Genomic DNA, 25,648 nt, shown 5'->3' with positions numbered 1-25,648 from the left:
TATTTGCTGTTCAATCTTAGGGTTGTGGATGGAGTATAAGGACAAGTGCCACGGGGAACTGGACTGGTCAAGGACGAGGGCAAACAAGTTTCTCACGGTCAGCTTTTCCTGTCTATCAGATTCAACAGCGTGTAATACAGAATAGGATGGATACAGCAAAGGGCTGTGTGGCTGGGGACTTTTTAAAGCGTGGCATGCGCACGCTTTGAAGGAGGGAATTGATCAGTCAAGCTTGTTTTTCTGTGGTACATGGTAACAACAGAAACCAGCCAAGGTAAACTAGCTGTTCTCTATCTCCTACTCTATCAAAAACCTGTAGCTGTGAATTTGGCTGTTGGCATGGAGAGCAGTAATCTAATTATTTCGACTCAATTAATGTATTTTACTGAGCATATTAATACGCTCCCCTGACAAATATGACATATGATACCAAGATAATTAAACCTTCAGTCTTACGTATTAATTAAGCCCATTTTGGCCAACACCTGATTATTCTAATATTTTCGTCATACAGAAATGATCCGAACTGCACGCATTAAAGTCACTTGTCAAAGAGATTCCTTGTTCCATGCTCCTTGTTCAGATTCCTTTTTCCATGCTCCTTGTTCAGAGATTCCATGTTCCATTTCTCTGGTTAATAAAGGATTGCAATAAACTAATACAGTAGCATGAGATTGTGCATGGATGTTTGCTATTCACTCACAGTAAGAACAGCCATAGACCTCCACTCGCAGGCCAATCCTCCCCTCTTCGCTCCACTCCAGTGGGATGATGCGCACGTAGCGTGTTATGACTGCATGCTGCAGATCATGGCGGACCACACTCTCACTGTTGGAGTTGCCAGAAAATGCCTGGGCAAGCAAACAAAAACAGGATATTTAGGTTCCATATCCTGAAGCCTAGCTTTTCATTTTTTATTGAGTAGGTACACTACATGGCCAACAGTATGTGGACTTGCTTCAATTCAGCCACAAGAGCATTAGTGAGGTTGCGGACTGATGTTGGGCGATTAGGCCTGGCTTGCACTCTGCGTTTCAATTCATCCCAAAGGTGTTTGATGGAGTTGAGATCAGGGCTCTGTGCAGGCCAGTCAAGTTCTTCCACACCGATCTCGACAAACCATTTCCATATGGACCTTGCTTTGTGCACAGGGGCATTGTCATGCTGAAACAGAAAAGGGCCTTACCCAAACTATTGCCACAAAGTTGGACGCACAGAATCGTCTAGAATGTCATTGTACGCTATAGATTTAGGGAGGGGGGCCTAGCCCGAACCATGAAAAACAGACCCAGACTATTATTCCTCTGCCACCAAACCTTACGGTTGGCAATATGCATTGAGGCAGTTTGCTTTCTCCTAGCATCTACCAAACCCATATTTGTCCTTCGGACTGCCAGATGGTAGAGCGTGATTCATCACTCCAGAGGACGCGTTTCCACTCCAGAGTTCAATGGCAGTGAGCTTTACACCACTCCAGCCGGAGCTTGGCATTGCGCATAGTGATCTTAGGCTGCTCGGCCATGGAAACCCATTTCATGAAGCTCCCGATGAACAGTTATTGTGCTGATGTTACTTCCAGAGGCAGTTTGGAACTCGGTAGTGAGTGTTGCAACCAAGGACAGACGATTCTTACGCGCTACGCGCTTCAGCACTTGGAGGTCCCGTTCTGTGATATTGTGCGACTTACCGTGGCTGAGCCGTTGTTGCTCCAAGACATTTTCACTTCACAAGAATAGCACTTACAGTTGACCAGGGCAGCTCTAGCAGGGCAGAAACTTGACGAACGGATCTGTTAGAAAGGTGGCATTCTATGACGGTGCCACGTTGAAAGTCACTGAGCTCTTCCGTAAGGCCATTCTACTACCAATGTTTGACTATGGGAATTGCATGGATGTGTGCTCGGTTTTATTCACCTGTCAGCAGCAGGTGTGGCTGAAATAGCCAAATCCACTCATTTGAAGGGGTGTCCACACACTTTTGGCCATGTAGTGTACCTCTTTGATACATCATCAATGTCTAATGGACTCATTTGAAAGTACAGATGCGACTCTCTTTAAACTAAAAACTTTGTTATTTCACTTTGGTTCAAATCATTAACTCACCCATATGTTGCCATCTTGCAGATATGGTCTCCAGTTCCTTCCTGTGTCACTGTACAGGAGTCTGTATTGCATTGTCCAATCAGAGCTGCTGTACCTGCCCTGTGTGGCGATGGACGTGACCTGCTTCCTGGTTCCCAGGTCCACCTGCAGCCACTGGTAATGATCAGTGTCCACAGGAGACCAGCCTCCAGCACCTAGGGTTGAGAGAGACAATTAAACCAGCTCCATAACCTTGTATAGCCAACTCTAACCTACTTGCAAATCATTTTATTTGCATGTGTCTTCCACACACAAATCTTAAACTATTTAACACAAACTCAGCAAAAAAAAAGAAATGTCCCTTTTTCAGGACCCTATCTTTCAAAGATAATTCGTAAAAATCCAAATCATTTCACATATCTTCATTGTAAAGGGTCCCATGCTTGGTCAATGAACCATAAACAACTAATGAACATGCACCTGTGGAACGGTCATTAAGACACTAACAGCTTACAGACGGTAGGCAATTAAGGTCACAGTTATGAAAACTTAGGACACTAAATCAAATTAAATCAAATTTGATTTGTCACATACACATGGTTAGCAGATGTTAATATGAGTGTAGCGGAATGCTTATGCTTCTAGTTCCAACCATGCAGTAATATCTAACAAGTAATCTAACAATTTCACAACAACTACCTTATACACACAAGTGTAAAGGAATGAATAAGAATATGTACGTAAAAATATATGGATGAGCGATGGCCGAACGGCATAGGGAAGATGCAGTAGATGGTATAGAGTACAGTATATACATATGAGATGAGTAATGTAGGGTATGTAAACATTAAATAAAGTGGCATTGTTTAAAGTAGCTAGTGATACATTTATTACATCCAATTTTTAATTATTAAAGTGGCTAGAGATTTGAGTCAGTATGTTGGCAGCAGCCACTCAATGTTAGTGATGGCTGTTTAACAGTCTGATGGCCTTGAGATAGAAGCTGTTCTTCAGTCTTTAGGTCCCAGCTTCGATGCACCTGTACTGACCTCGCCCTCTGGATGACAGCGGGGTGAACGGCTGTGATACCAAGATAATGCCTTTCTACTGACTCTGAAAAACACCAAAAGAAAGATGCCCAGGGTCCAGGCTCATCTGCGTGAACGTGCCTTAGGCATGCTGAAAGGAGGCATGAGGACTGCAGATGTGGCCAGGTCTATAAATTGCAATGTCGGTACTGTGAGACGCCTAAGACAGCCCTACAGGGAGACAGGACGGACAGCTGATTGTCCTCGCAGTGGCAGACCACGTGTAACAACACCTGCACAGGATCGGTACATCTGAACATCACACCTGCGGGACAGGTACAGGATGGCAACAACAACTGCCCGGGTTATACCAGGAACACACAATCCCTCCATCAGTGCTCAGACTGTCCGCAATCGGCAAGTCCTCACCAGACATCACCGGCAACAACCCACTGTCACTGGACCAGACAGGACTGGCAAAAAGTGCTCTTCACTGACGAGTTGCGGTTTTGTCTCACCAGGGGTGATGGTCTGATTTAGGTTTAGCATCGAAGGAATGAGCGTTACACCGAGGCCTCTGGAGTGGGATCGATTTGGAGGTGGAGGGTCCGTCATGGTCTGGGGCGGTTTGTCACAGCATCATCGGACTGAGCTTGTTGTCATTGCAGGCAATCTCAATGCTGTGCGTTACAGGGAATACATCCTCCTCCCTCATGTGGTACTCTTCCTGCAGGCTCATCCTGACATGACCCTCCAGCATCACAATGCCACCAGCCATACTGCTCGTTCTGTGCGTGATTTCCTGCAAGACAAGAATGTCAGTGTTCTGCCATGGCCAACGAAGAGCCCGGATCTCAATCCCATTGAGCACATCTGGGATCTGTTGGATCGGTGGGTGAGGGCTAGGGCCATTCCCCCCAGAAATGTCCGGGAACTTACAGGTGCCTTGGTGGAAGAGTAGGGTAATATCTCACAGCAAGAACTGGCAAATATGGTGCAGTCCATGAGGAGGTGATGCACTGGAGTACTTAATGCAGCTGGTGGCCACACCAGTTAGTGACTGTTACTTTTGATTTTGACCTCCCTTTGTTCAGGGACACATTATTCAATTTCTGTTAGTCACATGTCTGTGGAACTTGTTCAGTTTACGTCTCAGTTGTTGAATCTTATTATGTTCATACAAATATTTACACGTAAGTTTGCTTAAAATAAATGCAGTTGATAGTGAGAGGACGTTTCTTTTTTCGCTGAGTTTAGAAACATCAGTATCCTCTGCTCCTATGTGGCAAACAATATGTGAGTGAAGTGAATGAGACTGCGGCTTAAAATAATCACCAGAGATGATCAGAATAAAAGCTTAGGGTTTCAGTTGTTAATACCTCCTCTTCTGTTGAGCTTTGCGTATCCAGCCCCATATCCACTGGAGTACACAGAAGAGCTGGTAAAAGCTGTGTGAGAGAGTGGTGTGGCCAACGCTTCATCACATTTCCCTGGAGGGCAACACAAAACACAAGACACAGACAAGGGGAGAACGAGTCATCGTCTCATAAAATGACACTTCAGCATGTTGTAACAACTTATTTGAGTCAGTGTTATTTTCTTCCTTATAATTGTATTTTACATTACTTCATATACTGCTCAAACATAGACAGAGAGCATTATATGTATTGGAGAGACATTATGAGAAACGTCCATGAGACGTCTTCCCATTCACACCCTTTTCAATAGCAGTTCCTTGGTGGTAATGATTGGAAGCCAAATGCCATTCAATATAAGTACAATATGTCTGTCCAATGAATATGGCAAGGCCAATTTCTGTCTGGTTTCCTGACCATTTTGGTTATTATTGAACACATCAATAGCAATACATGAATAGCTTAGCATCTAACCTTCAGCCTGTTATGTTCCTGGTAGACACTTTTGATCTTGATTGATAGACACACTCAATCTTAATGAATAACTTTCCATAGACTCCAACAGACTCTTATCGCAATTTGTGCTGATGACTCAGTCTTACTTTGCTACAGAGGTCAAGGGTTAGAATTTGGGGCTGCATTTCAGAACTCTCTTCACACTCTCTACAATCTAATTAACTAGAGGCCTCCAAATCAACACGCACCACTCATGTTTAAATGGAGCTGAGGAGGTCAACATCATTTCCAAAAGTCAATTAGCACTCTTGAATCTGTAGCCATAAGCCAGATACATTTTATAGACTTCAAAAACAACTGCGTGGACTTCAGGAAAGGTTACACAGCGCCCTCACTACCTTTAATGATGTAGCTACGTCCTACCTGCTAACTTGATCTAGAAGAACTAGCTGTATAACTTTTCTCTGTATAACAATTCCTGAGGTTTCCCTATATATCCAACCCTGCTTGATAAATAACATGCAGGAATTGTGTCAGTATTTCCCTGTGCAATCACAGACTATGAAATGACCAGTAAACATTGGACCAAAGTTATTGTGGGGAACTGAATCACCTGCATTATTAATGTTGCTGGACAGCTGAGTACCTATTGAGTTACATAGATTGTTTGTTACTATCCCTTCATTTGCCTCGAATAACATTTAACAGAAAATTGCTTCTATCAACGTGTCTGCCCTGACTGACAAAGAAGGAACGCTTGCTATTTGATGGAAACATGAAAGAACAAACAAGTAATTTGCTCTTTGTATTTTGACAGGTGAAGAGGGAATGTAGCGCCTCACAACAGAAAATAAGGTATCAACGCAACAAACACTTTCTAAGACCCAAGAAATCAGGCAATTCTTGGCGTATGAAAACGTTGGTCTCCAAGGGAGTTGAAAAACATTGCCAGAAAATAACCCCCTACTTTCCAAGACACATTTTGTCAACAACTTTTTGAGAGAAGCACTTGAAAGTGCAAAGAGAACGTTAATCACGATACTGTAGCTGTGGCATTAGGATGTTTTCTTCACGCCAGATTTGTCATCTGCTGAGTATTGATGGAGTTTTACTCATCATCTGTGTGCAAATATTGTGCTGTGTGCTAACACTCACACTCTCGCTCACACACGGTGCGGTAGGCCTGATCACCAGTGATGATGAGACAGCCTACAGGGAGGAGGTCAGTGACCTGGCAGTGTGGAGCCGGAACAACAAACTCTCCCTCAACGTCAGTAAGACCAAGAAAGGGAGTGGGGGGCGAGCACACCCAAAACCACATCGACATGGCTGTAGTGGAGCGGGTCGAGAGCTTCAAGTTCCTTTGATTCCAAATCACTAAACATATGAAATGGTCCATGCACGTACAGTCGTGAAGAAGGCATGGCAGCGCCTCTTCCCACTCAGGAGCTTATAATTGTTTGGCATGGGCCCTCAGATCCTCAAAAAGTTCTACAACTGCACAATTTAGAACATCTTCACTGTGCATCACTGCTTGCTATGGCAATAGCACCAACCTCGATCGCATGGTGCTACAGAGGATGGGTGAGGACATCCCAGTACACGACTGGGGTCGAGCTCCCTGCCATCCAGGACCTCTATATCAGGCGGTGTGAAAGGAAGTAAATCATTAAAACTCCAACCGCCCAAGCCATAGACTGTTCTCTCTGCTTCCGTACGGCAAGTGGTACCGGTGCATCAAGTCTGACACCAACAGGCTCTTGAACAGCTTCTATCCCCATGCAATAAAATTCCTAAATAGCTATAAAAAATGGCTACAGGGACTATATGAGTTGAGCTTTGTATTTTACTCTTAATTTTGACTGTCTCTATGCACACTCATAGTGCCCTACACACTACGCGCACTGATACTCCAACACACATACAAACACTCACTCTATCATTTGCTAACAAACATAATATGCACATATATTTATACTGACTGTACAAACACCCACTCACATACAATCATCATATACGCTGCTGCTACTCTGTTTATCATGTATCCTGTGGCCTAGTCACCTTAACCCTATACATATCTACCTCTATCGATACAGTATCCTTACACATTGTAAATATGGTTCTGGTACTGACCTTGTATACAGTACCAGTCAAAAGTTTGGACAAACCTACTCATTTCAGGGTTTTTCTTTATTTTTACTTATTTTTTTACATTGTAGTATAATAGTGAAGACATCAAAACTATTAAATAACACATATGGAATCATATAGTAACCAAAAAAGTGTTTAAAAAAATACAAAAACATTTTATATTTGAGATTCTCAAAGTAGCCACCCTTTGCCATGATGACAGCTTTGCACAATCTTGGCATTCTCTCAACCAGCTTCATGAGATAGTTACCTGGAATGCATTTAAATGAACAGGTGTGTCTTGTTAATGCAGTCGTGTTGTGGCAAGTCATGTTGTGACAAGGTAGGGGTAGTATACAGAAGATAGCCCTATTTGGTAAAAGACCAAGTCCATATTACGGCAAGAACAGCTCAAATAAGCAAATAGAAATGACAGTCTATCATTAATTAAGACATGAAGGCAGTCAAGTTAAAGTTTCTTCAAGTGCAGTTTCAAAAACCATCAAGCGCTGTGATGAAACTGGCTCTCATGAGGACCGCCACAAGAAAGGAAGACCCAGAGTTACCTCTCCTGCAGAGGATAAGTTCATTAGAGTTATCAGCCTCAGAAATTGCAGCCCAAATAAATGCTTCACAGAGTTCAAGTAACAGACACATCTCAACATCAACTCTTCTGAGGAGACTGCATGAATCAGGTCTTCATAGTTGAATTGCCCAGGCTGGGTATTATTCTACAATAAAGAAAATAGTAAAAATAAAGAAAAACCCTGGAATGATTAGATGTGTCCAAACTTTTGACTGGTACTGTATATGCTTACTTACTTTATGGTGTTCTTCATTTCTTAGTTCTTATTTTTATATCTTGTGTGTTTTTGTTCTATCTTGTTATTTTTTGTATTCCATTGTTATTGATTGCTGTATTGTTGGGGTTAGAGCTTGCAAGAAAGGCATTTCACTGTACTTGTGCATGTGACATTAAAACTTGAAACTTGAAACAAACACACACACACACACACACACACACACACACACACACACACACACACCTTTGCCGAGTCGAGCTTTGCATCATGATCGTTTATTGTAGTGAGATTGTCCCTGATGGTTAAAAACATACATTAAGTGAACCAGATGAATTCCTCAGTGCATAAAGGCATGGCTTAGAAAAGCTGACAACTCATTTCTCACAACTGTGTATCTACTGTAGCTGTGGGATGAGCCTAGAACTCCTGACGTTATTGATTTGGCAATAGCGCCTGAGTGCTGTCTCCTGTGATAGCCTCATTTCCGCTAAGAGCACGAAAACTTTCGATATCATCAGCTACAGCAAGGTCCACTCATCTCATGTCTGGGACTGGCCCTACACATTTTCCTTAAATGTAGTGACAATCATTCCAGGAGCCTTGAGGCTACCGCAGCACAACATCAACAAACATTGGAGTTACACCAAAACAAATTAATTGAGCGCAATGACTAGAGGGGAGCTAATGTTGGAAAATGGTAGCTGGTTATTCTGTACATCGGCACCTTTTCCTAATTGCTAATTTCTTGTCTAACAGTACATGAGCTGCTGAGTTGTGTTTTAGCAGAGAATACCGGTAGGCAGTTTGTTATAGTTACATGACTTGGAACTAGGCCTATAATACCATATCTATTTACACAGAACGTTAGTGGGTGGCAAAGCGCTACCTCATTGAGCAGTGGTAATGTGGTTACTGGTGACTACCGCCACACGCCTACTAGCTGTCATCGAATTAGGCCTGAGGCCTACAGCCAGACATGTCATTTTTTCATTTTATAAAGCAATTTAGAACTGGAAGCCTCCTAAATAGGCAACACAATGTTGATGGGGATAGGCTAATGAATTTGGTCCACCATGCTCCTTTAATTTGCTGCGCTTAAGGTCAGTGACACAATGGCAGAGTTGCTACTACACTGAGAAGTGTGGCATGTTAATCAGCCTGCTCGCTGGCCTCACACGGGAACACAAGTAATGGGTTAGATTCAATCTGCCACTGTGGAGATTCTGGCTTTCTGGGACTTATTAGCACAGCCTGAGCCTTGGCTGAAGCCAAGCTGTTATTGGAGCATGACCGGAGCTTAAACTAATGGAATGGCATGTTTTGTCACCTCCAATGTTAGAGACAGGAGTGAGAGAGTGAGAGAGACAGAGAGACAGGAGTGAGAGAGTGAGAGAGACAGGAGAGAGAGAGAGAGTGAGAGAGACAGGAGTGAGAGAGAGAGACAGGAGAGAGAGAGAGAGAGAGAGAGAGAGAGAGAGAGAGAGAGAGAGAGAGAGAGAGAGAGAGAGAGAGAGAGAGAGAGAGAGAGAGAGAGAGAGAGAGAGAGAGAGAGAGGGGAGAGGAGAGAGGAGAGAGAGAGAGAGGGACAGGGAGAGAGAGAGAGAGAGAGAGAGAGAGAGAGAGAGAGAAAATTGGAAGAACTTTGAAATTTGATGTCTTTTGGCTTCCGTCCTTCTCTTCTCCTGTTATTCTTAGACACTAATAAGTGAATGTCTCTATGACACCACACGTGCCGACAATACTAAACAGTATGTCCCTGAAAAGCCAAGGACACTTGCTCACAGGATTCATCTAATAGTAGAAAAGTAAAGTGTTAGTCAGAACAGTTTTACTTCACAATATCAGCAAATGAAGCTCTAAGAATAATTATTCTCATTGCGACCATTACTGTACTTTCATTCTGCTGTGACAATGAATTGCCCACTTCTCATTGAGCACCAAGTCTGATCCCTCTGAGTGGAAAATTAAAGAAGCCAAATCATTTACTCCGCTAGGAAGTTTGATAGAGTGATGTTTGAATGTTGAACTGTATTGTAGAACACATTAAAACATCAGAGAACAGGGAGAAAAATTGTGTGATGTGTTAGCAAATCAGAATTTGACTAATTCTTATCCACGGAGAAGCAATTCTGCTTCAAATTACATGTTTTACATGCCAGTCAAATTGACTTATATATACTTTTTTTTACATTTCCTTGCCTCTAGATTAGTATTAACAAAAGCAACAAGCTCTTAGAAGCCTTCCCTGTGAGATTTGCGAAGAGAGTAGCCAAGCATAAAATTAAACACGCTCGCTCCACCTCCTCCTGTCCTTCATAGCAAATGGATATTTGAGGCTTTTTGAGTGTTTAAATAACTCTCATGAAGCTGCCTCTTACTACCACACTGCTAGAAGCACATACAGCACTTGATCATTGCCAATTCAGACACAGGACATCGTTTGTCCATTTGTTACATCTGTAACTGCTATATAGTTATTTATCCCTGCCTACAGTCTTTGGTGTGGCATCCTTACGATAATTTGATGAGGCAAACTCTTCATCCAAATCACATATGATATTCTGCCAGAGAAAAGTGTGACATTGATCAATAATAAATGCCATCTAAGAACTGGAATAACCAGGGAAATAATGATATTATAATTGCAGACATAAACTGCGTGGGTCTAAACCTAATATGAACTCCTCGTTGCACGTAATGCCGGGGGAGATATGATATCAGTGAACATGAGTCTGAATGAATACGGGGAGAGGTTCATCAAAAAGCTCATTCGAATAGAGGAACATGACATGGTTCACACCAAGTAGTCATCTTTTTATGTAGTAAGAATCTTAAATCCCGGGAATGCTTGTTATTGCCTCTGAGAGCTGCAGTACAGTCTCCTCAGGGATATGTCTTACAAGCTCAATTAAAAATGTTTTGTTTAAAAATGTTTTAAAAATCCCCCCCTCCCATACTAGATCTGAACTCTGAAATGAATTCAAACTCTTAACGCCTTCTTCTCATACAATTATCTGTATGCATCATTTAACAATCACACATTATACCACCATACTGCTGCTACATCTATGAAAAACATTCCGTTTAAATGTGCAATAAAAAGGGGACAAGGATTAATTAATAAGACAGGTTCTTTAACAGTAAACGAGAGCAGATGCTTTAAACAGAGTTATGTGCCTAAAGATCTGTGTCAGAGACAGGGTTAGTCCCATACGGACCTCCTTAATTTAGAGGCAATGGGGCCAAACTCAAACACACTCAACTATCCCCACATAGCATAAACACCATGTTTCAAACAGGATCCGGTTTAATACAGAACGAAGCTCAAAATACAATATGGGACTACATAAATACAATATGGGACTACATCATTGTGCATGCTTTATTTAATAATAGATTTCATACAAAGCCATGTTTTTGGATCACTCCATTCACAAGAGCAGCAGGCTTTAAGTTAAGCCCCTGAAGCTTTTGTGATAAACAAAGCTATTCGATTTCCAATATTTAGCTAACTCAACTTCAGCTAATAACAATGAACAGGAAAAAATGTAGCCTCCTAAAATGATGACGTTGTTAAAATGTTATATGATTTTAATCTCTGATTCCAGGGTTGGGAGTAATCTTGAGAGTCGGACTGACTGACACTCCAAATGTTGTGATTACTTTTGTTGTGAACGCTGTCAATTATGCCTCTCAAACCCATCCCCATTCAAGTGGTAATGACTGAGCTAGGCTTTGAATGGCTCCCTCCTCAGCTCCCTCTCTTTGTTCGACCCAATCAGACTGAACACAGCATCTGCCCGCGGCGCTCACAAATGAATACTGATTTTGAATGAGAACATGTTCTGTCAAAAGCTAGTGATCCACGGGGGAGGTCTGCTGCCTGAAAGCGAGTGCACGAGTGCTTCCTTTATAATCTGCTCTTTCTGGGACTCAGAAACCCCAGTGATTCCCCTCACAATCACACGCAGAGAGTTATGACCGGCAATCAGCCATGGCAAGACATTGGGACTGGGAGTGTTTCCTACTATTTTCACCTCACATCCCAATTCAACTGCAAACAACATGGGATAAATGCGCAATCACTTCAGAGACGCATGTATAGGAGCCAAGCTGTCACCATATGTGCAACACCAGTGAATGTGGCAAAAAAAACAGCCCAACATTTTATCGGAGATATGGTGTGGTTGTGTTTTTGATATTCTGGGGTCTGATTTTGGGCAGGTCTTTGTTCTGGAGGTGTCCATCAGGAGTGGACAAAAGGAGGAGCCTGTAGAATAGGGGGAGGGTCACGGTAAGTGCGTCACATGGTTTGACAAATCAGGATGGCAGGTGTCCCGAATCTTAATGAGCTTTCTCATTTGCCTAACAAAAAAACACCAATCTAGAGGTTCATTCTCAAACAGGGGGATATGCAGCAAGATTAATATCTGGAGACGCAATCATTATTTCCCTACTTACATGACCCTGGCAGCAGCTTCAGTTCAATATTATTGGAAACATTTTGTTGTTTCGAGTCACCAGAGCAGAGTTGAAACCCGTACAGCATTTGTAAGGAGTAGTCTCTCTTTCACACATAGTAATAGTCCTCTTTCTATTGTGCCAAATGTTTATATTACAGTGCATTATGCTCCAAATGTGCACGATGAGTCTGTTTTTAAAGTTAGTTTGGTGAACTACAGAGAGACCTGATTTGTTTTTGGTCTATTCCCTATGGCTTCTCCATGCAGGTCTCTGAGCTACTTTAGTGAGGATTGACTGGGTTCATTTTTCAAATGTATTTCCTTTTAGTGGGCCAAATTGCATTACTCAGAGTTTGATTTATCTAAATCCTTTAGCCAGGGAAAGTCAATTGAGTCTCATGAATTAAGTGATTAATTCTAAGCTTTAATTTCACGTGATCTTTAAAATGTTTATACGATATATTGCCTGTTATCTTTAAGCAACAAGGCCCGAGGGGGTGTGGTACATGGCCTATATACTGTATCACAGCTAAGGGCTGTTCTTATGCATGACACAAAGCGGAGTGCCTGGATACAACCCTTAGCCGTGGTATATTGGCCATATACCACAAACCCTCGAGGTGCCTTATTGCTATTATAAACTGTTCACCAACATAATTAGAGCAGTAAAAATAAATATTTTGTCTTACCCGTGGTATACAGTCTGATATACCACGGCTGTCAGCCAATCAGCATTCAGTGCTCTAACCACCCAGTTTATAATGATCAATAACTTTGACACTTTTTTTTTTACACTGTATAAAATCATTGAGGCACAAATGTGGCACAAAGCCACTTGACCACAATGAGTCTGTCTTTATGTCCCAGAGGTACCTATAGATCACAAAGGTCAACACAGAGACATCAACAGAAGTCAAGGCTGATGGGTCCCTGGCTTCCCTCGTCATTGACACAAGGCACGATTCTGGTTTTAATTTATAATCCTTTATAATTTATAATCCTTTATTTAACCAGGTAAGTCACATACATAACTTGATAACCGGTCAGGGAAACTGCGACAATAATAATAATATTTCCATAGTAGTTCATTATTTGGCTAACACACAGTATAAATATGTAGATAAGGTAACCAAGAGGTTTACAGCTTAATCTGATCTGAGACATTCAGAAAGCTGAAATAAAACCCCATTAAACCTGAATCTAAATCTCTGCCTCTCCACTCATACAAGTAGTGAAAGGTCAGTGCAGGCTGGAGGAAAACAATTCAATAATGTGTTCAGTAGATATGTTAAATACAAACCTCTGACACAAAAGCACAAACTCTCCTTCTGCCTCTCTCTCCCCATGTATCTCTCACTCATAGTTTCCCCACAGTGTTAGCATGAGTGTGTTAGTATGTCACTCATCCTCAGTGAGCACAGCGTGTAGTCAAGTCTGCCTGTGAAGGCCAGTCAAAATGGTCATTGGTCAGGCTGTGCTCACTGAGTCTTGGCGTAGTCCATATTTTCTCAATTTTCCACTTCCACTTACAATTATCAGATAGTTTGCCACTATGTATTGTCTGTTAAAAATAGCTGAATAGACAAATATAATGACAAATAGTCCCGATTCTGTGTGAATTATCTCCTTTTTTTGTTTTATTTCAGTTTGTTGTTTATTTACTTGTGTCCTGGGACTCATCTCAAGGCATTTCGGGGTATCGCAATGTCTCTCTTGCACACATACATGTACAGGTGAATGACACGTATACACACAATATACAGTACTAGTCAAAAGTTTGGACACACCTGGAATGCTTTTCCAACAGTCTTGAAGGAGTTCCCACATATGCTGAGCACTTGTTGGCTGCTTTTCTTTCACTTTGCGGTCCAACTCATCCCAAAAAATCTCAATTGGGTTGAGTTTGGGCGATTGTGGTGGCCAGGTCATCTGATGCAGCACTCCATCACTCTCCTTCTTGGTCAAATATCCCATATACAACCTGGAGGTGTGTTTTAGGTCATTGTCCTGTTGAAAAACAAATGATAGTCCCACTAAGCGCAAACCAGATGGGATGGCGTATCGCTGCAGAATTATGTGGTAGCCATGCTGGTTAAGTGTGCCTTGAATTCTAAATAAATCACTGACAGTGTCACCAGCAAAGCACCCCCACACCATCACACTTCCTCCATTCTTCACTGTGGGAACCACTCATGCAGAGATCATCCGTTCACCTACCCTGCGTCTCACAGACACAGCCGTTGGAACCAAAAATCTCAAATTTGGTCTCATCAGACCAAAGGACAGATTTCCACCAGTCTAATGTACAATGCTCGTGTTTCTTGGCCCAAGCAAGTCTCTTCTTCTTATTGGTGTCCTTTAGTAGTGTTTTTTATTTATTGTTGCAGCAATTCAACCATGAAGGCCTGATTCACAAAGTCTCCTGTGAACAGTTGATGTTGAGATGTATCTGTTACTTGAACTCTGTGAAACATTTATTTGGGCTGCAATCTGAGGTGCAGTTAACTTTAATGAACTTATCCTCTGTAGTAGAGGTAACTCTGGGTCTTCCTTTCCTGTGGCAGTCCTCATGAGAGCCAGTTTCACCACAGCACTTGATGGTTTTTGAGACTGAACTTGAAGAAACGTTGAAAGTTCTTGACATTTTCCACATTGACTGACCTTCATGTCTTAAAGTAACGATGGACTCTCATTTCGTTTTGCTTATTTGAGCTGTACTTGCCATAATATGGACTTGGTCTTTTACCAAATAGGACTATATTCTGTATACCGCCTCTACATTGTCACAACACAACTGATTGTCTCAAACGCATTAAGGAAAGAAATTTCACAAATGAACTTTTAACAAGGCACACCTGTTCATTTAAATGCATTCCAGGTGACTACCTCATGAAGCTGGTTGAGAGAATGCCAAGAGTGTGCAAAGCTGTCATCAAGGCAAAGGGTGGCAACTTTGAAGAATCTCAAATTTCAAATATATTTACATTTGTTTAACACTTCTTTGGTTACTACATGATTCCATGTGTTATTTCATAGTTGTGATGTCTTCACTATTATTCTACAATGTAGAAAATAGTAAAAATTAAGAAAAACCCTGGAATGGGTAGGTGTGTCCAAACTTTTGAGTTGTACTGTATATATTTATTAAATGATGGCTTTGCTTGCAGGTCAACAGGTCTTAATGTTTAACAGGGACATCTAAAGTGCCTGTCACATGAGACCAGTACTCTCTTCCAGCCATCACTACATCTGTTTCAGTCCTGTGTTTAACAGGGTAGCATAAAGAGCAAAGCATGAACACCTACTTCCTAAAACATGTATGATGATAATATCAATCATAGCCTATTGATGTTCTTGTGCATTCAATCTTATTCATGTACACTCAAGCTTATTCATATACACCCATCAATTATATAAGAACACAGTAGGCGTCCTAATCTAGCCTGTTATAATTACATTTTTAATTAAACTTTTCGGAGACTCGAATTTGTCTTAATTAAAAAAAAAAAGAAACAATCCTGCAGTGCGTTGTAATAAGAACCGCACTCCACAGAAACAAAGTGGCAGAAACATCTATCAATGATAAATAATTTTGACACCAAACGTAGCCTATAGCCTACCGTATCCTGCCATTCAGCATCATCTAGGATCTATCTCTAGGCTATGAGCGAAACAAGGAGGCATAGGTAGCTTATAAGCAGCATAGCGCCCCCCTTAATAAATACAATAACATACGATTCTATATTACTGAAAATAAACACCGGTAATAATTATACTGCCATGTCTTCGAAGCGGGTCTGATGCCGAAGTAGTAAACACTTTGACGCATAACACTTAGTCTGCAATGCCCTGGTCCTGAACAAGAAGAGCACAAAGCAACGTAGCAAAGCGCATACCATATAGGCTACAGTGTGTGTTAATAGCCTACTTACGGGATGCTGAAGATGCCGCGCTGAGGCTGCTGAAGCGACTGAAGATCCAGAGCAGTAACGTTAGCTCCTTTCCCGGAAGCATATTTAAATAAAGCTTGAAACAAAGCAAATTTTGGCAAGTTGTGTTTTCCGTTGCCTATGGATGTTTCATTACCCGCCTCTACAGGCGGAAGCAAGCTGAAGACAGCTATCCAGATAATGGTTTATTAGCTATATAGAAAGTGGCTGCTACCAAGCGGCTAGTTACATGCCTGTGCGCAATATTCGCTACCTCTCGTGTCACCGAGCAAAACAGTTTTTTGTTCGCACTACCCCATTACATCTAACGGTATTGTCGGATACTATCTTTATAATTATGATTGGACATACAGAAGAATCGTTGCCAGGTGCTGAATTGGAAATTGCCTTGCCGTTCCCCTATATTTCTGTGATGATGGTATGGTCCACAAAACATTTATTTATATACTGTATAAAAAATAAAAAAAATTATTGCAGCAATAATAACAATAACACACATCAATACAGCGACACTCCTGTGAATAAAATGTAATAATAGAACACCAGGCGAGCCCCCAAACAAAAGATTAATTCAGGACATCAATAATATGTGGCAAGGCAATCAGACATTAACAGACATTCAGAGACATGACTTCTCATAATTTTTCCAACTTTTTAAGTTTCACAAGTTTGAGAGATTTATAAAATTGCAACAGTTCAATGAAAAAAATACAAAATAAGACATTTTTCCACCTCATTTACATTTGTGAATATAATATTTGGCCAGGAGAATAATAATGTTAATAAAATAGTTATGATCGGAATTACAAGGATAAGCATAATGCCATTTAACATCAGCAAAGATAAACATACAGTTTTGGGTCACTTATAAATGTCTCAATGTCAACATTGATCTCAACGTCAACAGTGAAGAGGCGACTCCAGGATGTTGGCCTTCGAGGCAGAGTTCCTCTGTCCAGTGTCTGCGTTCCTTTGTCCGTCTTAATATTTTTTTTTTTATTGGCCAGTCTGAGATATGGCTTTTTCTTTGCAACTCTGCCAAGAAGACCAGCATCCTCTGTGTCGCCTCTTCACTGTTAATGTTGTGACTGGTGTTTTGCGGGTGTTATTTAATGAAGCTGCCAGTTGAGGACTTGTGAGGCGTCTGTTTCTCAAACTAGACACTCTAATGTATTTGGTCCTCTAGCTCAGTTGTGCACCGGGGCCTCCCTCTCCTATTTTTATTCTGGTTAGAGCCAGTTTGCGCTGTTCTGTAAAGGGAGTAGTACACAGTGTTGTATGAGATCTTCAGTTTCTTGGCAATTTCTCACATGGAATTGTCTTAATTTCTCAGAACAAGAATAGACTGACAAGTTTCAGAAGAAAGGTCTTTGTTTCTGGCTATTTTGAGGCTGTAATCGAACCCACAAATGCTGATGCTCCAGATACTCAAATAATCTAAAGAAGTCCAGTTTAGTTTCTTCTTTAATCAGAACAACAGTTTTCAGCTGTGCTAACATAATTGCAAAAGGGTTTTCTAATGATCAATTAGCCTTTTAAAATTATTAACTTGGATTAGCTAACACAAAGTGCCATTGGAACACAGGAGTGAGGGTTGCTGATAATGGGCCTCTGTACGCTTATGTAGACATTCCTTTTTTTATCAGTTTCCAGCTACAATAGTAATTTACAACATTAACAATGTCTACACTGTATTTCTGATCAATGTGATGTTATTTTAATGGATAAAAATGTGCTTTTCCTTCAGAAACAAGGACATTTCTAAGTCACCCCAAACTTTTAAACGGTAGTGTAGGTAATTCTGGAGATTTTATACACAATCATTCATGAATTTAAATCCATTTAACTAGAATGGCAGCATGAAAAATAAATGCTCTATAGATTCGGAATCAGAGGAACAAAAAACACAAGGCATTTTGTAAAAATGTAATCTTTTGTGAAAGAAATCATTAACAGGGTAGAAGAATATATTTTAAAATTAGTTTCTTTAACATTTGGGATAACTGGACAAGTAAGGTAAAAGGTAGTCGCTTTTGACCACAGCATGGGTTGGTCACTTCCATAGCAATATATTGAATTATAATCACCAAAAATTACTTCATTAACTGCCAATCGTATCCACCTATTGTTGCATTTTTTATCCAAAAGTTTCAAGTCATTAATTTGTAAACTTAGAAAAGAGAGAACAACCTCATAATATAACAAAGTGTTCTTAATATGTCCAAGTAAAGGAAGTGGAATTGCTTTGCAAACCTTCATATATTCTCTCTCAGTAATATTAACCTGACATTTACCAATGAACTCATCAAACGGCAAAAACTCCCCAGTGTTGTCTACCAAATCACATACAACATGACTACCCTTGTCAAACCAAAGACCTTTGAAAATGGATTTCCTATTAATTTTAATAATTATATTATTACAAATCAATATTTTGTGGGGCGAAAAAATGTGCTTGAATATCATTTTCTAAAAAAAAAACATATTTGCTGCTGAAACTTAGACAATTTCACAGGTAATTTTGGAGGGTCAAAATCACATTTCATTAGGAAATCAAGTCCACCAAGTTGATTAGCCAGACTGTTAGGGATATGATACCACATTGAGGTAGGATTAGACAGACATAATTTCAACTATTTAATTTTAAAAGCACCCACTAACGACTCAAAATAAATAGCCTGCAAACCTCCACGATCATAGTCATTCACTAATTGTGATTTCCAAATATAATGCATTTTATTTTTCCAAACAAATCTAAATATAACAGAATTTACTTTTAAAAAATGTTATCAGAAGAAAGAAAAAGGGATTGACTTTGGTAAATGATTCGAGATAAACCATCTGTCTTGGACAAAAGAATACGACGCAAAATTGAGATATCACATTGCAGCCACTGACTTAATGTCAACGATGGGTGTAGCTGGTGCATGGAAGTCAGGCGCAGGAGAGCAGAGATGAGTGAACACGAAGCACTTTACTTAGGCAAATAGTAAGACCAGAATGCAACAGCATCACCAAAACCAAATGCCCAAAACAACACAAAGTACCACAAACAAAGTACAAAGTACAGGCTGCCACAAAACACAGGTATACATAAAACCTGGTGCAAACCAGCCGGAAACGTGCCAACCTCGACAAATAAACAATACCCCACACAGACATGGAGGGAAAAGAGGGCTAAATACACATAGTAATTATGAGGAGACGTAAACCAGGTGTGCAGGAAAACAAGACAAAATAAATGGAAAATTAAAGGTGGAGCGACGATGGCTAGAAGACCGGTGACGTCGCCCGCCACACGCCCCCCGAACAAGGAGAGGGACTGGCTTCGACGGAAGTCGTGACACTTAATGAAACTCTCATGGAATTAATCCTATTATCAATGTTTAAAGATTCTCTATCTGAATTTATTTTGTGATAAGAATTCCTAAATATTTACCTTCCTTTTTAACAGGTATGGGGGAAATGTTGACGGAGTCACAGCAATGAATTGGCATGCGATCACATTTGTTAAGGTAGAGAGTCAACCCAGAGGCCATAGAACATTTCTTGATTCTGTCAATTGCCAAGGGAATAGCCGCTTTATCCTTTAGGAAAAGGGTAGTATCATCTCAAATTGACTGATATTCTTTATCTTTACCAAAAATATGGATCCCTTTTAAATTCTCAGATTTGTTAGTAAATCTGTGGCTAAAATAAATAAAAGAGGGGAGATTGAACATCCCTGTCTAATTCCTCTACCAATAGAGAAACTAGGGGATGTGCCATTACTCATAACCACCGAACTTAAATATCATCCTTATCACTTTACAGACATTCTCCCCAAACCCAAAAGTAGAGAGAGTTCTAAATAAAAAGTTGAGCTCTAAAGTGTCAAAAGCATTAAAAAAAATTCTAAAAACAATATAAAGCCATCATCTTCTATGAACTCACTATAGCCTAAAATATCTAAAACCAATTGTATATGGTTATGGATACTCCTTCCTTTAATGAAGGCTGATTGAGTTTCACTGATTATATCATCGAGGCCTATTTTCAGCCTATTGGCATAGACATGAGCTAGTAACTTATAGTCAGTTGCCAACAATGTGATTGGTCTCCAATTGTACAGGTAAAATGAGTCCTCCTTTGGTTTTAAACCTTTATTTAACTAGGCAAGTCAGTTAAGAACAAATCCTCAATTCAATCACGGCCTAGGAACAGTTGGTTAACTGCCTTATTCAGGGGCAGAACGACATATTTTTACCTTGTCAGCACAGGGATTCAATCTTGCAACCTTCTTGTTACTAGTCCAACACTCTAACCACTAGGTTAGCTGCCGCCCCAAAGAACTATTCGTCCCTATCTCAAAGAAGGAGGTAAGATAGCATTAGCAATACCCTATTTGTGGACCAAAAGCAATAACTCTCTAATATCAGGCCAAAAATGTCGATAGAATTCAGGAGTCAGGCCATCCAGTCCAGGAGATATATCTATTATTATTATTATTATATTATTATTATTATTATTATTATATTATTATTATAGGCATTTGTTTAATGGCTCGGTCCAACTCAGTATTATCTATATCAGAATCACAAAGTTGAATAAACCTTTCTCCTAAAACAGAGTTAACTAAATCAAAAAAGGAATCCAAACCGCCTTCTGAAAGATGAGATTGATATAGTGAACTGTAGAATCGTCCACTAAACATACACAAGGGGACACACTTCAGTGACGTGAAATTACAGAGGTTTTTTTCTATACCCCTTTACCGTCACGCACACTTCCTTTCCATAACAACACAGCCAGATCTGAATCATATGGCTCTACCTGTACAGAGCACATGTCCCTTTGCCATTCCAGTCGCCAAAGTGCACTTATGGGTGGTGGTGTCAGTTTGAACATCTGCCTCCTGAAAGGTCTGTGCACGGCCCTGCCCGGAATGATTATGTTGAGTTGTTGGCGCTCAATATATAGAGAACAAGTATTTGATACACTGACAATTTTGCAGGTTTCCCTACTTACAAAGCATGTAGAGGTCTGTAATTTTTATCATGGGTACACTTAAACTGTGAGAGACGAAATCTTAAAACAAAAATCCAGAAAATCACATTGTATGATTTTTAAGTAATTAATTTGAATTGTATTGCATGACATAAGTATTTGATACATCAGAAAAGCAGATCTTAATATTTGGTACAGAAACCTTTGTTTGCAATTACAGAGATCATATGTTTCCTGTAGTTCTTGAACAGGTTTGCACACACTGCAGCAGGGATTTTGGCCCACTCCTCCATACAGACCTTCTCCAGATCCTTCAGGTTCCGGGGCTGTCGCTGAGCAATACGGACTTTCAGCTCCCTCCAAAGATTTTCTATTGGGTTCAGGTCTGGAGACGCTTCTTACGGAGCCACTCCTTAGTTGCCCTGGCTGTGTGTTTCGGGTCGATGTCATGCTGGAAGACCCAGCCACGACCCATCTTCAATGTTCTTACTTACAATTTTATCCCCGATGTCCTTACACAGCTCTCTGCTCTTGGCCATTGTGGAGAGGTTGGAGTATGTTTGATTTTGTGTGGACAGGTGTCTTTTATACAGGTAACGAGTTCAAACAGGTGCAGTTAATACAGGTAATGAGTGGAGAACAGGAGGACTTCTTAAAGAAAAACTAACAGGTCTGTGAGAGACAGAATTCTTACTGGTTGGTAGGTGATCAAATTCATATGTCATGCAATAAAATGCTAATTAATTACTTAAAAATCATACAATGTGATTTTCTGGATTTTTGTTTTAGATTCCGTCTCTCACAGTTGAAGTGTACCTATGATAAAAATTACAGACCTCCACATGCTTTGTAAGTAGTAAAACCTGCAAAATCGTCAGTGTATCAAATACTTGTTCTCCCCACTGTAACTAAACATGTATAGGTTAGTAACATCTACTGCACTGATAACATTGTAAATCAAATCAAATCAAATGTATTTATATAGCCCTTCGTACATCAGCTGATATCTCAAAGTGCTGTACAGAAACCCAGCCTAAAACTCCAAACAGCAAGCAATGCAGGTGTAGTCTGAGGGAAGGCCGTCATGCACCCCACAAAAATCTGAAAGGGCTTAAAGTATGTGAACATGGCTGGGGGGTGGAGAATTAGCATTTTTCAAACCTGAAACAGCCTTTTCCTGCTATCTAAAGCGATATCATTATGCTTCATTCTATGTCAAAAGTATGTCTATTTTCTAAATTCTACAAACCTTGCCAGCAGGCATGCCAGCTAAAATAGTTAGACAATCTAGCTACTCTAACTTGATAGCCTAAAGTTCTCAAAGAAGAATAGCAAGAATCGTGTAAACTAACAGGCAGACCACAAACAGGCAAATAACGGCGCAGTATAACAGTGTTGTGCAGAACGGCATTTTCGGAAGGCACAACTCGTTGGTCCTTGTCACGGATGGGCTATTGCAGCATAGGGTGGTGCAGTCTGCACAAAGCATCACCAGGGGCAAACTACCTACCCTCCAGGACACCTACAGCCCTGGTGTCACAGGAAGGCCAAAAAGATCATCGAGGACAACCACCCCGAGCCACTGCATGTTCACCCCGCTACCATCCAGAAGGTGAGGTCAGTACAGGTGCATCAAAGCTGGGATGAGAGACTGAAAAACAAGGTTCTATCTCATGGCCATGAGACTTTTAATTTAAACAGCCATCACAAACCCAGAGAGGCTGCTGCCTACTTAGACTTGAAATCATTGGCCACTTTAATAAATGGATCACTCGTCATTATAATAATGTCACTTTAATAATGTTTACATACCTTGCAATACTCATCATATATATATATATACACACCGTATTTTATACCATCTATTGCATCTTGCCTATGCCGCTCTGTCATTGCTCATCCATATATTTATATATATATATATTCTTATTTCGATCCTTTACTTAGATGTGTGTTTATTAGGTAATTGTTTTGTAATTGTTAGATTACATGTTAGATATAGCTGCACTGTCGGAACTAGAAGCACAAGCATTTCGCAACACTCACAATAACATCTGCTAACCATGTGTATGTGACCAATAAAATGTGAAAAAAAGAAAAAGCAGACAACCGTACCGGGTTCCACGGGATCACCAACACTGGACAATTGAGGAGTGGAAAAATATTGCCTGGTCCAATGAATCTTGGTTCCTGTTGCGTCATGCTGATGGCAGAGTTAGGATTAGGAGCAAACAGCATTAATAAATGCCCCCATCCTGTCTGGTGTCAACGGTAGAGGCTGTTGGCGGTGGTGTAATGGTGTGGGGAATGCTTTCCTGGCATACGTTAGGTCCCTTGATACCAAGTGAGCAACATTTCCATGCCAAGAAGAATTCAGGCTGTTCTGGAGGCAAAGGGACTAGATGGGTATACCTAATAAACTGGACACAGTGTATATACATATATTTTAAAGACATATCTAAGGGGGCACAGGGATATGACGCCTCTGGTCTGAGGGCTACAGCAGTCTGCCTACAAAAAGGGGGAATGTTGAAAAGTGTTAGGAATAACAGTCTCGCCTCATACAACATAAAATATTCATCCAGAGCTACAGACTAATCACTAACTTGAAGGAGAATTCTAATTTGAATGTTTAATTTGTTTTTGCCTCAGGAGGTTTTCATCCATTATCCATATGAGTAATATGTGTAATTTAGTCAAACAGTGGATGGACACACTTGAAAGAAAACTACAGTAGCCCTACTCAATCTTCTGACTTGAAGGTTGCTGGATCAAATCCCCGAGCTGACAAGGTAAAAATCTGTCGTTCTGCCCCTGAGCAAGGCAGTTAACCCACTGTTCACCAGGTGCCGAAGACATGGATGTCGATTAAGGCAGCCCCCCACACCTCTCTGATTCAGAAGGGTTGGGTTAAATGTGGAAGACACACTTCAGTTGAATATATTCAGTTGGACAACCTCCGATCATTAAACTTGACCAGGCCTAATTATCTAGGCCTACCTATATTACGCAAACATAAACAAGCCCTTTTGTGTTTAAAGGTAAGACCTACAACCGGCACTTTTATTTTCTTATCTGTCTCACTGGAGAAGACTTACACCATATGTGAAGTACACCTACTGTGAATGTTGTGAATGCTCATCTTTGTGAATTGTGTGATCAACTCTTCCCTGTGCCTCTCAGCTTGTATGACCTATTATCAATAGAATAGGTCAATGGTATTTTATTTTCTGGGGATATTATATCTCATTGATTGGTCTTTTCCACACCATTGCTCGAAACAAACACCACAGTCGGCAATGTTGCAGCTACCTCAGCATCAATGATTCATACAGTACTTGGATATGATTTTTATTACATGAAGCTTACGATTTTACTCACCTCTTCAAAATGTCATCCATACAGATATCCCCTTCTGGCCCTAAAATCCATAAGCCTGAATAGAACATTCACTCACTCTGGGCTTTGAACCTTTCACAGTGTTTCAAATTCAGTTCCTTCAGCTCTACTTGTTTTCCTTGTGTGTGTAGCAATATTTACAGCAATAAAAGGTTAGTAGGAGGGGAGGAAAATCCAAGTCATATAATATGGAACACACAGGCTCACATAATTAGAATTCCCTAGAGATCCTCTCTGATTCTCAAGATTTTGCAGTGTACAAAGAGGTCATGTTTGCTACTGGCCTTACAAGGGAACAAGGACTACACAAGAGAACATAGTAAATAGAAAAAGTTTGTGTAGCAGCAGCTCTGCAAGCTTATCTTATCTGACTATGATGTGAAGTTGTGCAAAACAAACTGAGCCGGAAATAACTCTTAGATTGATGTTAGAATTAAATGAAAAACAGAAGATAATGAACTTGATTTAATCAATCCATTCAGGGTGTACTGTCATCATATCAGTAATGGAAGACAGCATTAGTCCTTCCTTAGAGGAAACATAACATCGTCCCCAAGCTGTATCACAACCGGCCGTGATTGGTCCCATAGGGGGGTGCACAATTGGCCCAGCGTCGTCCGGGGTTTGGCCGGTGGAGGCCGTAATTGTAAATAAGAATTAGTTCTTAACTGACTTGCCTAGTTAAATATAGGTAAAAAATAAATAAAAAAAAGAGCACAGCGCATATAAGCCTGGAACACCAAGGATTCAAAGTTAGCCTTAGTGGGAGTGAACATTGAATTCTATGGGTGTGACCTTACTGAGAAAATTATTTTTCATTTCATTTTAGCCAATCATATGACTGCAAGGCATAAATCTAAAACACATATTGGTGTGTGGGGGGGTTGTGGGAGAAAATTGGTTGGTAGATTAAGCCAAATAAGACAACGCGTCGCAA

The 25,648-nt window shown here is 40.6% G+C and overlaps 1 protein-coding gene across 1 annotated transcript in view; it reads right to left on the bottom strand.

Annotated features, from left to right (window-relative positions):
* LOC118395212 (contactin-associated protein-like 2) overlaps positions 1–16,601 on the bottom strand; it is a 67,709-nt gene extending 51,108 nt beyond the window's left edge. Inside the window, exons 1-4 of the mRNA XM_035788964.2 lie at positions 16,309–16,601; positions 4,489–4,599; positions 2,103–2,296; positions 704–851 (exon numbers count right to left, since the gene is read on the bottom strand). Coding sequence (XP_035644857.2) covers positions 704–851; positions 2,103–2,296; positions 4,489–4,599; positions 16,309–16,390 — 535 coding nt within the window. The 5' untranslated portion in view covers positions 16,391–16,601. The remainder of the gene's footprint in view (positions 1–703; positions 852–2,102; positions 2,297–4,488; positions 4,600–16,308) is intronic.
* Between the last annotated feature and the right edge of the window lie 9,047 nt (positions 16,602–25,648).

Source organism: Oncorhynchus keta, chromosome 15 (assembly GCF_023373465.1).
Source record: "Oncorhynchus keta strain PuntledgeMale-10-30-2019 chromosome 15, Oket_V2, whole genome shotgun sequence".
NCBI lineage: Eukaryota > Metazoa > Chordata > Actinopteri > Salmoniformes > Salmonidae > Oncorhynchus > Oncorhynchus keta.
The sequence above is the reverse complement of the archived record's forward strand: the minus strand, read 5'-3'. Positions and strand labels throughout refer to the sequence as shown.